This window comes from Pantherophis guttatus, chromosome 4, assembly GCF_059756535.1.
Source record: "Pantherophis guttatus breed Tessera chromosome 4, ASM5975653v1, whole genome shotgun sequence".
NCBI lineage: Eukaryota > Metazoa > Chordata > Lepidosauria > Squamata > Colubridae > Pantherophis > Pantherophis guttatus.
Genome location: NC_142066.1, coordinates 124268467 through 124281708, shown reverse-complemented (window position 1 = coordinate 124281708; position 13242 = coordinate 124268467). Strand labels below are relative to the sequence as shown.

At 33.1% G+C, this 13242-nt stretch overlaps 1 protein-coding gene across 3 annotated transcripts in view; it reads right to left on the bottom strand.

Annotated features, from left to right (window-relative positions):
• DGKB (diacylglycerol kinase beta) overlaps positions 1–13242 on the bottom strand; it is a 296607-nt gene that overhangs the window by 187345 nt on the left and 96020 nt on the right. For all 3 annotated transcript variants that reach the window (XM_060685674.2, XM_034402586.3, XM_034402587.3), the window contains 2 exons: positions 9076–9161; positions 5529–5618 (listed from right to left, as the gene is read on the bottom strand). In XM_060685674.2, coding sequence (XP_060541657.1) covers positions 5529–5618; positions 9076–9161 — 176 coding nt within the window. The remainder of the gene's footprint in view (positions 1–5528; positions 5619–9075; positions 9162–13242) is intronic.

The window sequence follows — 13242 nt, the reverse complement described above, 5'->3', positions numbered from 1 at the left end:
TATATCATCTATATCTATATCTATATCTATATCTATATCTAAAATGTATATTATTTCTGTTTATCCTAAGTTATTAATGTCTTTATTATTTTATTTCTGTTATACAAGATACAGATAGCTTTATTTCTGCAATGTTATATATTTATTTTCTAAGTGCTCTTGATGTTACAATACCAGCCACTCCTACCAGTCAGCTAGTATTCAAGATTTGCTAGTTCTGTGCTCCTAATCTTTCATGCCTTTTGATAGATCAGCTGGCACCTTTTGCTTATGCCTCTTACAATGTCTTTCTTCTATTCCTTTTGTTAATGGAAGCAGTTATCTTTTGGATGTGGAAATGCAGGAAGCCTACATACAGTCTTCTAAAAGAAAGTCTTTCTTTCTCACAATAATTTTAATGGTATGTATGTGAGTGAGTGTGTTTGTTTATGTATATTGAAATGAGTACTTCTGTCTATATAATAAGATACATAGATACTTGTGTGAAAGATGAGCAAACCGAAGAAGTGAAGAAGAAACGTAAAGGTTTATTGCTTTTAAAAAACTCAAATCTTCTATATTAATCTGTCTAACAGTTTATCTATATATTCTATCTCTATATCTATATAGTCTTTCTAACAGCTTATTTAATATCATAATAAGAATCTGGAGAGACAAAGTTTCTATCAATGACACTTTCTATATAATGTGAGAGAGACTGGCTTTGGTCTATGTGTACATATATAAATATAATTAATTCTGCATACCCAAGGGGATTATGAGAGGGAGGTGTGTGTGTGTGTGTGTGTGTGTGTGTGTGTATACATGCATATTCCCCCCTCACAAAGAGAGGGGAAAATATGTATGTACATACACATACAGAGAGAGATACTTACATATATAAATGCAGCTGCTATGCTTATTTCCATTCCCTAGAGAAACCACTGTCAGAATCAGCCCAAGAACAACATAGTCATAGAACTCTCCATCCAAAGTTAATTTCTGTATTGCTTACAGATAAGAAAGAGAATCTTGTTAGACAAAACCTATATTACTCTCACCCTGATGGATATATCCTGAGAGATTCTAGGAAGTGGCTATCCTAACTTTCTTCACTGATTTCTGATCCAGTTCTGGGCTATGTTGTCTTTTGTCTTGTTCCTTTTCCTTATAATGTGCTCCCACCTTCTGGGGAAACTGCCACTTCAGTGTAATCCATCAAACCACTTCCCCTTTCATAGACATAATCCATCATAACTACATCTGAAGCTAAATAAGCTTTTAAAATAACTTTTTATTTTGCCATAGAAAACTATGTTCCTAAAAAATAAATAAAAAGACCCTGGAGAAGAGCAGCTGGATCTTCTCCCTACACATTCTACTGGCCCCTATTCTGTACACACAATCTATTTGCAGGAAACTATTTGTGTGTTCAGCAACAATTTTTTTGTAGCACTCTTTGTATTTGTATTTATAGCACTTTTGATGGAAATAACAGAAAAAGGAAGATAAGGAAGAAGCAGGACATTCCGTTTGAATTTTTTCCAATGCTAAATAACAATTACTTCTTCAGCAATGAGAGAGAAATATTCTAAGTCCTCACCAAGGAAGCATTTTGTTTTATAGAGATTTTTATTTCAACTATAATAACAATCCTTTACCATTAAGCAGGCTTCCAGTTACATGATGCCACGAAAACATAGAGCAGCCATCACACCATTATTGGGCATATCCTGACAACGTCTATTGTGTTAGCAATTTTTTTTATTGTATTTAATAATATAATTTCAATTCTATGTATGTACACAATGGTGTATGGGTTGAACGGCGGAGGGGAAAAAACAGACTTAGTACATTGTTTCTTATTATAAGATGCTAAATTAGAATTGCTAAGCAACATACTCAGCAGCAATGGAGTAAATTCAGTGTATGCTAAAGGTTATTTGTTTAATAATTTATAATCCATGCAAAAAGTCTGTGTCACTGAGAAGGGAAAATTACTTACCAGCATAAAAATTTGTTGTTATTCCTTCTGCTCTCCACTCCTATGAAAAGTTTCAGAGAGAAAAAAATCAGTCTTATGGCATCAGCTACCATAGGGAAGGAGGCAAAGAATGGTGAAAGAATTTTTCTAGGATTAACAGTGGGCTTGCAAAGTGATGGAGCCCTAATCAGAATGGATAGTCCATAAAAAAAGAAGTTATGGGATTTCAGTAATAGCATCAGAGAACATGGGTTCTGAAAAAAATTGAATTATCATCCTTTATTATGTGACTCCACTTTCTTTTACTCTGCAGAAGATTCCAGACAATCAGGAAATGCAGAAAGAAGTTCTAGAGAAGATCTTAAGGAATACAATGAAGAATGTTGGTTTCTGTTGTTCGTATACCCTAGTGGTAAAACAGTGTGTACCACAGATAAATATAATTGACTCTAGTATAAAATGTTAAATCACATCCATATTAAAGAAGTACTTTTGTATGAATCAGATTTTTGTCATCTCTGGATAAAAAAATGTCAAAGTTCTCCTAGAGAAATCTATCCTTCTATTGAACACGTGGAGGTGAAATATTTGCAACTTAATTACAAGTGATACTTTTCAGTTATAATGAGTAAATCAGAAGATAGAACATTATTAATTATTAAATCAAATATATTTTATAGATGTCCAGATAAAATGAGTCACACTTTATATAAGAATGGCAGGATATGTTCTTAAAACCTTTGGAAACGTTAGGATTTTTCATTTGAATTATATAGAGTACAATCATTAGATCAACTATTTTAGGCAAATGTGTGCATTGAAATTCAAACATATCCCTGAACTGAGTAGTTACAAAAATAACTACAAAAATTCACATGTGAATTTTTGTTGCTAGGAGGAGACTCAAAGATTTAATATGCCACTGATCTATGATACAGAAAGGAGAAAGCTAACTGCAAATTAAAATTAATTTAAGTAAATAATACAAATTTGTTTAATGTTTTATTAGTTTACTAAGATTTGGGCAGTCAACAGAAACTAATTTCAAAAAGAAAAACATTCAAGAAAATGCCTTCAAATTAAGCATTGTAAGAAATGAAACATTACAGATTTCGCACAAAATTGAGCTCAGCCAGAATTTAGTGCTGCCCCCTAAATGAACTCCACTTAGTACAACAATAATGTCATCATTCTAATAATTATGCTCTATTAACAAGCTTCTACATATAGCATTTACAAAAATAATACCTCTTCTAAATATCCTTTATTTACAGGAAAACAATTCATAAGATATGAGATAGATTTGTGAAAATAAAAAAGATAAAAAAGTGTGATTTTACTTTATTTTCAAAAATTAAGAAAAATATATTCAAGACATATTTTCCCAAATTTCCAGTCATAAGTTATTAAGATTGATTAATTAAGAGTTAGTAAAAATAACATTATTTTTCTTGATTTTGCTTTTTTATTATTGGGAGTTTAGAAAATAAAGGTTAACTTTAAGAAAACTAAATAATTTTATTAATTGGAACAAAAACTTAGATGTGATAAGTTAGAATTAGAAAGACAGCTGAAAATATTTACAATGAGAAGATCCAAACATGCATAAAGACCATTATCTTTAGCAGGCAAAAGTAAGAGATGTAGAAAGTGTCAAAGAGCTGCTGTAACAACATAGAACTGGTGACATGGAACTAGAAGATACTACTGTACATGAAACCAGAAGAACAAACAATTGATTATATAGTGGAATTGCTTTAAAAACTATGATTTATTTTTTTCTGAAGCTGTTAAAAACTAATTGTAAGGCGTGGCTCATACAAAGGAATAATAATACTGAGTATATCAAGAACAACTAAATATGTTATATATGTCCTTACAAGAACAACAGTGCTACTGATTTCTTAAGAAAGTGATGGAAAAAAAATCTTAAATCTTTGTCTGTCCCAAAAGGGTTTCATTGTTAATCAAGATGGCAGCTCAAAAACTGTGAGGGCACAGTTCAATAGACAGGTCTAATTTGATGTAAGCCATCCTAACCCATTTTTCCAGCAGAAAAAAATAAGCATAGTAGCTCTGAGAGTATGTACAGAATTGTAAGATGAAGGTAATCTGATTCTAAATTGTTTATGTTTTATCATTTTGAAATCTCTGAATAATTTACTAAGTTTTTCATGGTTTCTTGTTCATGAACTAATCAGGTACATACTAATTTATTTTAAGAGTAGAAAAGTATACAGGTTGGGTTCTCTTAAAAGTTAGAAGAAGCACAGGAAAAACTAAAGGAATACACAATAAGATGTTTCAATGAGGGTTCACTAAAATGGCAATAAATTATGAAGTAGAATCTTCTGCAGATAACTATAATAAAATTTTGAGACTTCTCTGGCATCTTAAAGTTGCAGAACTTACAACATCAAAGCATCCTGTTTCCTTGGCTTATCTTTACATAAAATCTTGGACAGGTTTTCATTCTCCTTCTTTGCGTAATCTCACAAATCAAGTACTGGAACAAAAAAATAAATCTGGTCTTCATATTCTGAAGAATGGAGACAAGGTTACAGGAGGCTTGTTTTAAATGAAACACTTTTTAAATTTATTCTTTGCCTCCATGGATCCTGGTAGACAGCACCATAAGACTGATTGTCTGAAATCTACTGCAGGAATGGAGAAGAAGGAAAGAACTGTATTTACATCTTGATATTTACTTTGAAAGATATTTACAAATACTGATAAGTAAATTACATTTGAGATCAAATAGCAATAATTTGGTATTTGACCAATTTTCTTTAGGAAAATAATACTATAGTTTATATTTTGATTTCCCTTTACTATATCATACTTCAATGAAACTCATAAAACTTTTTGATTTCTTCACACTGTGCAAATAACATATCCAAAACAATAAATTTGTGGAAAATTGGACTCAGGTTCTAAATATATGAATGAATGAATATTACATATGTCAAAAATGAAAGCAAATTAATATGATTTACATTTTCTCCACATATAAATTCTTCTAATATGTTATCTACTAAGGGGACCTGTAAAGTGACATTGTTAACTGGCCACTGAATAAGATTGCTGATGTAATACACTGTCTTTCTAGTTCTGTGTAAAATTATTACTGATTTACAACAACAACAAAAAGTGGAATTTTTGCTTGTGAAGTGAACACAATCAGCTTTTCTCCCAATTCACAAAGTCAGTCATGTTTCGTCAGTCCAACTATAGCTATGTAAGATAATGCAAAGTATTCTGGGAGTTTACAAACCTTCCAGCAGAATTACACAAAATAAATTAGCTGGCATGACTATAATATGCAGGAGCTGAGACAGACACTTATAGCAGCTAATAACAATTTGGATTCCTTCATTTTGATCCTCTGAATTTCTACCGAATTGCCTTATGTTAAATATTAGATCATAAAGAATGTTTACGTTTTTTTTACAATCATATAGTTTTACATATGTGATGCTTTTGGAGAAAAAGAAATTAATGATCAAAATGTGAAAATGGATAAAATAAAACACTTTATATTTTAAGTAGGTTTGTTTTTATTTACCTCCTCCCCATCTCAGACATCTGGCTAAGTCATTCCCAGTTCCAAGAGGGAGAATAGCAACAGGAGGATGCTTAATCAAATTTGCTTTCTCTGTAAATAAAAAATGTAGGCATAGTTTAAGACAAATAGCAGCTGAGACAGAACCTAGATATAAAAATTTACTATATTAATATTATGGTTAGATATTGTTTTAATAAAAAATGGTTTCCTTAAAATCCATCTACACATATCAATTGAGAAGGAATATGCCAGTAGCCTAAAGAGGAAATTACTCTCTCCCAAAAACTAATTTTCCACATTTAGGATACAGTAGATTATGAAACTAATTATCATGACCGAAAATCAATAGGGGGAAAAATCAGTGATTATGGTAACTGATAACTCACCAAGATAAATGCACCCTAGCAATATATTGCATCCTGGATTGAGAACTGTAGATAATTTACAAGACAGTGTATGATAAATTATCAGTGTTTCCACTATCTATAAACCAAAGGGTAAAAGATATCAGTGAAATTATACAAAAATTAAGAAGTAGTAGAAAACTAGATGAACAGCAGCATTTAGTGCACAGCTTTGAGCTGGTCCTATTTTATAAGGCACAGTTCTTCTGCCACTGACAGTTAATGACCATACAAACCATGCTGGGCATTGATTGGCTACATAATACAGGCATTTGCTAAGAGCAAAAGATGATTTGTTTGCCATATCAGTAGCATTTCAGATTTCTTAAAGTTATTCTTCTCCCTCCCCAGTTCAGCTCTAAATTGTCTTCCTTTCCTGAAAAATATGTAGTTTACTGGGGGTTTTTTTTGGGGGGGGGGGAAGCAAGTTCATGGTCTTGTCGTCAGCCACTGATTGAATCATCACCTTGATGTCAGAAGTTCAGTTCTTCCTCCCTCCCTACCTTTCCTCATTCAGGTGGATAACAAAAAGTATATGAAGTAGAATGAATTCTACTTTATAGAAGCAGGAAGAAATGTATAATTCATTATTACTGTGAATCAGAATGGCTGTAGCAATGTGTAGCTAATGCCCATGCCCTATACTATATTAGCAAGGTATATCTAAAATTCCCACACAAATCCTGTCTCTGTGACTGGCACTGCTAACAATAGAATGAAACAAGATTTGGTGGTTCCTGATGCAATAGAGTACTCACTACAAGTTGTTATAGAGGTCATGAGACTATCTAGGTCTCATTTGACAAGGAACTGAAGAAAAAGAGGATAGGTCTAAATGGAAATACTGTACAGGAAAACAGAAACAGATAAATCAAGAGCTGTTGCAGGTAAAAGACAATAAATGCCTCAGTTCAAGGAAGGGAAGAGGTGTGAGAAACAGACTCAAGATTTTACCATCCCATTTTTTGAGACTGTATGGCATAAGAGAGAGTGATAGAAAATCTTGACAGAATATTTTAAGATTCTTAAAAAATCCTAAAATTCTGGAATTATATTCTACAACAATGAGGTTGAGTTTCAGTAGCCTTTGCAATATCTGTTTCCTGACTTGGGCTACCTCATAGGATTGACAACTTTCTCTGTTGGCAGGTATGTGAAAAAGGTCACTGTAATAGATGGCCCAGATCTCAAGTGAGATTGAATTATAAAGGGTGGAACTAAATCTAGCGCTTTTATGGCAATAGATGATGCCTAAACAGACTGATGAAACTCAGATGAAACTCAAATACTTTGGCGACCTAATGTGAAGGAAGGACTCAATGGAGAAGAGCCTAATGCTGGGAAAGATTGAGGGCAAAAGAAGAAGGGGACGACAGAGAATAAGGTGGTTGGATGAAGTCACTGAAGCAGTTGGCATGAGCTTAAATGGACTTCAGAGGATGGTAGAGGACAGGAAGGCCTGGAAGAATTTGTCCATGGGGTTGCGATAGGTAGGACACAACTGTGCAACTAACAGCAACAAATATTGTGAACACTGCTTGTTTAGTATTGAAAAATGTTAGCAGTATGACACAACTTTGCAACTAACAACAAAAACAAAATAGGCTACGATTTTTCTTCAGAAATGCTTGCGCAGCCTTTTTCAGTTAGCTCCAATTTTCCTTCTCAGGGGAAATTTATTTCTTTTTCAATCAAATTTGATTTTTCAGAAATATTGGTGATTACTGTGTCTCACGATTTCTGTAGATAGAAACTACCTATATTCTGCATTTTTAAAACATTATTTACCAAACCAGGGCTTATCATAACCATTTCTAATTGAAAGAATTGTTCATCTTTCTTAATACTACTGATATATATATATAGGCACTTCAATTTAAAAATACAATTAAAAGGTGAACAGCACAAGGATTTAGTAAGGCTCCTAGTCCAACTAATTAAAAAATTGAATTGAATTTGCATTTTGCATCAGCTGACCATGACAGATCTCCTGGTTTTTCATCTTGAGGCAGATAGTGAAAGTTTATCAAACTTTGATGGAGATATATAATTTTATAAAATATTATAATTTTATTGTTGGAATGGATTCTGTCACTGTCATACAATCTTTATTGGAAGATGAGAAATAAATAAATAAATAGTCATTCAATCAATCAAGATCATACACACAAACACACACATACACACAAACACACATACACACACCTCTTATTATTCATAGTACCCCTGAAAATCAAACAAATCCTTAGTTTATGCTTTGGATGCAGCAGAAACCTCTGCTGCTGCTGCTGCCACCAAATATCCTTCAGATTCTCCCATCATTGATTGTGGGCAGATCCTTTGGTCCAAAAATCTTATCAAACTTCCATTCATGGATTCATTTGTTATATAAATTATAACTGCAGATCTGGACAATTTTCATACGGTCTCAAACATTTCCTTTTTAGAGAAGGTTGTTGGCTTCCAACTCTAGACGACCATGGAATAAGTGGATTACCTGGATCCTTTTCAGTCAGGATTCCTGCCCCCACTTGATCTCTCAGTAGCTTTAATACCATCAATCACAGCATCTTTCTGACCTGTCTTTGGGGATTGGAGTGAGAGACACTGTGTTGCAATGGTTCTCCTCCCTTTTTCAAGGCCAGTTCCAGTTAGTGTTGGGTGGGGGAGAAGTTGAGAAGTGATTAGATAGTAATTTATCTGGAATTATATAGGGTCCCTTGCTTGAGCAGGGGGTTGAACTAGAAGACATCCAAGGTCCCTTACAACTCTGTTATTGTATGTCCTATGTTTAGATATATCTTCAATATTGAGGTATAAGGTCATTAGGTAAGATATTATCATTAGATGAACTGTATCCTATATTATTGACAAAAATCCAGTGTATTAAAAAGAATCACAATAACATTAGACATATCAACAATATATGAAAGTATTTCAACAACTAAAAATATCTGTTTCATTATTTCCCCAAACTCTCATAACCAACTTCCTTTCTGTAAACTCCCTTCTTTTAATTACTCCAGTATGAAGTAAAGAAAATTTGGCATCTTCTGATGAATTTAGAATTATTTATACAAAAAGAGCAAATTTCAGACAATACTTAGTTACATAGTTTTATGTAAAACAAAAATGCATGTTACCTATGCAGTCTAAAATCCAACCTACGGTTCCATCACCACCACATGCCAATACTCTAAAATCAGAAACATCTCGAAAAAAATTTAATCTGAAAAAGTAAAAAAAAATGAAATTATATCTCAGAAGTTTGCTTTATTAACACATTGAACAGAATATTTACACTGCAGTTACCCTTGCTCACTTTGAAAAAAAAACAGTTAAATTTGGCTTGCAACAGGACAGCATGTACTTCATAGCAATTATAATTTTCAAATACAATGGTATATGTTATATGGGCATGTTATATAAGTCTTAAGATGATAATAAGGATATAATAAAATTAGTTTCATTATAGCATGAAGTTTATTATGGTAAACAATAAAATATTCAACTCCTGGGAAACTATATTTTAAAGAATAACGATTAACTGGTATGTAGATGCCAACCAGTTGTAAAGATCATCATTTTTCAGATGGGGATCTTTGCAACCACCAAACTAACTGTAACAGTTTTTAAACACAAGTTAGAACCAAATTAAATATGCACTATATAGTAGACATAATGCATTTAGACATAATGCATATAGTAGGCATAATGCATATAGTAGGCATATTTTGCATTTTCCATTGCAAAATAATTCTCTAATGTAATGAGGATGTCTGCTTTTAAAACAATATCTTAGTTAATAATTCTTAATTTAAATTATATCAATAGTTTACGAGTTATATAAAAATGTATATGAATGTTGCACCACAGAAGCAATTAAATATACTAGAGCTATGATGAAGTGAATATTTCTATATGAGAATACCATACTTTCATAAAATAAATGACAAACAGAGCACATTAACCTGTGAAAGGAAAAATGGAAGTAGCACATTATAGGCTGTGATTTTTATTTTTGGTAAATTTTCTGGACTGTTCGAAACTAAAGTATATTTGTAATAGACGAGTAATAAACTTTTGCAGTTTATAATCCCAGTTAATGACAAACAGATTTAGGCATAATATGTAACTACTTTTTCAAAAAAGACATGAAAACACTAGGTATGAAAGCAAAGTAGGTAATCACTTCCAGAGCCATTATGCTCACAGTTCATTGAAGTATTGCTGCAGACATAAAATCGAAAACATCCTTCAATAGTAGTCAAAAGCATAAAATTCGGGGGGGGGGGATATCTATTCTATAAAGAAGACAGAAACACTATTGGAAGATCCACTGGCCAATGGGAAAATTTTAATAATATGCTTTATAATAAATATTTAAATCAGATATTAGTGTTCTTTATTTATCTAAAAGAAGCTCACTTCTAGTTCATAAAATGGTAAGCAACTATCTTTTGAAGAAGCAATTCTGCTCATTCCAGCATGGGAAACTGAATACTTATAAACCTTTGAGATACTTCTGCCCAACTTGCTTTCTTCTAGAAGTGCTGGATCTCGGTAAGGATTTTGCTAGGGACTGATAAAAGTCCAAGTACAATATAATTAAAAGAAAGAAGCTATGCAGGATCATGCAATTCCAATTTATTCTTCCTTTTCACAAATATCTACCTAAGGATAATGCTTATGGTTATAGTTACCATTATAGTCAGATTATAGACTGCTTTGGTTACTAAAGAATTTAAAGTGACAACGTAAGTATTTTACCAGGCAATCTTGTATTGTGAGAGGCATCAGGTCAGAAGTCCTAATTTCAGGCAAAAGATTATATTAGATATCTCAGGATATTTTTGCGATCAATATAAAAACTAGATTGAATTACCTGCTACAATGTCTATTACTCTTTTTAAGATGGCCAGTTTCTGGGAATGCTTTTTCCTGATAGATATGGGCATTTCAGTGACCAACATTCCTAGGATGACCCTGGATTCATTCATCTATTCAGGAATAGCAATCTACCCAGATTGCAGAGACTGGAGACTTGTCTAGAGTGGTATAGGATCTCCTGCTTGTACAGGGTATTGGACTAGAAGACTCCAAAGTACCTTCCATTTTGTTATTCTGTTAACTGTAGCAATGGCCAGTAGGGACCGGTGATAACTTATGAGAGAGTGCTTGCAACTATCGGTTGCCAAATCAAATTATGAAGAACTGTCCAGTGTGCCTATGTTTATTTTATTTCTTCACAAAAAACATCACTATCAGAAAAGGAAAACCAGAAAATGAATTTTGTCTTTGATCTTTCTCAGCAGCCATAATAGTGACAACATATTCAAAATATAATTCCTTAGACATCAAAATTAACACTGTTTTGTATCATTTTGCAAGTTAATAAAAGCAATGTTTTGAAAAATAAACTAAGAATTGCATAAATATCCTGACACAGCTTTAAAGAACTTAATATAAATGCAAGATATGAGAAAGTTAAAAACAAAATGAAAAACAATTGCAGGGATTTAAAATAGCATAATTTAGAAGTTTTTCCTTGCCAGGAAAAATAACCTTTCTGCTTTTTCACAGAGACATGCTACTGAATTGCTATTTACACAATTGTTGTTTATTTATAATATGAATATTGCCTGAATTTCAGATTATTCTATATAACTAAATCAAGTGTAGCAGTTGTGGATTAAATGGTTTGCTCCTACAAAATAGTGAAACACTTTTTAAAAGTAAAACAGGTACATATTACAAACTGCACAGTGTATCAGAATGGCAATTTTCATGTCACTTTGTTAAGTAACACTTTTTTCAAAAAGCATTGTTTTATTTTACATTTACATTCAGCTGCAGAGCCTGCATGGTCTCTCCAATTTACATTCATTTTCTCTTGCTGGAATTTTAATATCAAGGTAATATTAACCAAACAATATATTTTTGTCCATCAAATTATTGATGGAAAAAAATAAACCCACAAAGCTAATATTTAAAGTTAAGCTTCAAGAAAATATATTTAAGCATTGCAAAGGCATATACTGTATTTTTCAGAGTATAAGATGCTCTGGACTATAAGACGCATCTACCTTTTATGGGGAGGAAAAGAAAAAAAGAAAATCTGCCTCTGCCTCCCAGCAATTTGCCTCCTTGCAGCAAACAGCAAACAGCCTGTTTCAGTTTCAGGTTCATTTTTCAGCATATCCTGATTAGCACAAGGAAAAAAATTCTGCCTCCCAGTAATTTGCCTCCTTGCAGCAAACAGCCCGTTTCAATTTCAGCTTCAGCACAGCCTGCTTGGCACAAGCAGCTGATTATCGGTTGGATCAGCCTCCCAAAAATGCAGTTGTTTCAGGCTGCAGAGATTGCCATAGTCTATTGCCGCCTCAGTGCCCTATTTTCCAGGGAAAGGGGGGCTACATTCAGTGTATAAGACGCACCCAAATTTTCACCCTCTTTGATGGGTGTGTTTTATATACTCTGAAAAATATGGTATTTGATTTTACAGGAGAGCCCACTTTGCTGTTTCATTAAGGTTGGACTGAATTTATTTATTTATTATTTATTTATTTATTTATTTATTTATTTATTTATTTATTTATTTATTTATTTATTTATTATTTATTTATTTATTTATTTATTTATTTATTTATTTATTTATTTATTTATTATTTATTTATTTATTTATTTATTTATTTATTTATTTATTTATTTATTTATTTATTTGAATTTCTATACCGCCCTTCTCCTTTTGGACTCAGGGCGGTGAACAGCCAGATAAAAAACATCTATACAAACATCACAGTTAAAAAATAAAGTTAAAATAATTTATAAATTTGGCCCATAATTTAAAACTTGTCAATTTAAAATAAATATTAAAATTTTAAAACTAACCCTAAAGTCAGGACAGACCGGCTAACTGAAAAAAATAAGTTTTTAGGGCCCGACGAAAAATCCGGAGGTCGGAGATCACTCGTATCTCTGGGGGTAGATTGTTCCATAGGGTAGGTGCCACCACAGAGAAGGCTCTCCTCCTGGGGGTCGTCAGCCGGCATTGTCTGGCCGACAGCACCCTGAGGAAGCCCTCTCTGTGGGAGCGAACCGGCCGGTGGGAGGCTATTGGTGGCAGAAGGCGGTCCCATAAGTACCCTGGCCCTAAGCCATGGAGCGCTTTAAAGGTGATCACCAACACCTTGAAGCGCACCCGGAAGTCCACCGGAAGCCAATGCAGCTTGCGCAGGAGAGGAGTCACATGGGAGCGCCCCGTCGCTCCCATAATCCCCCGCGCAGCCGCATTCTGCACCAGTTGGAGG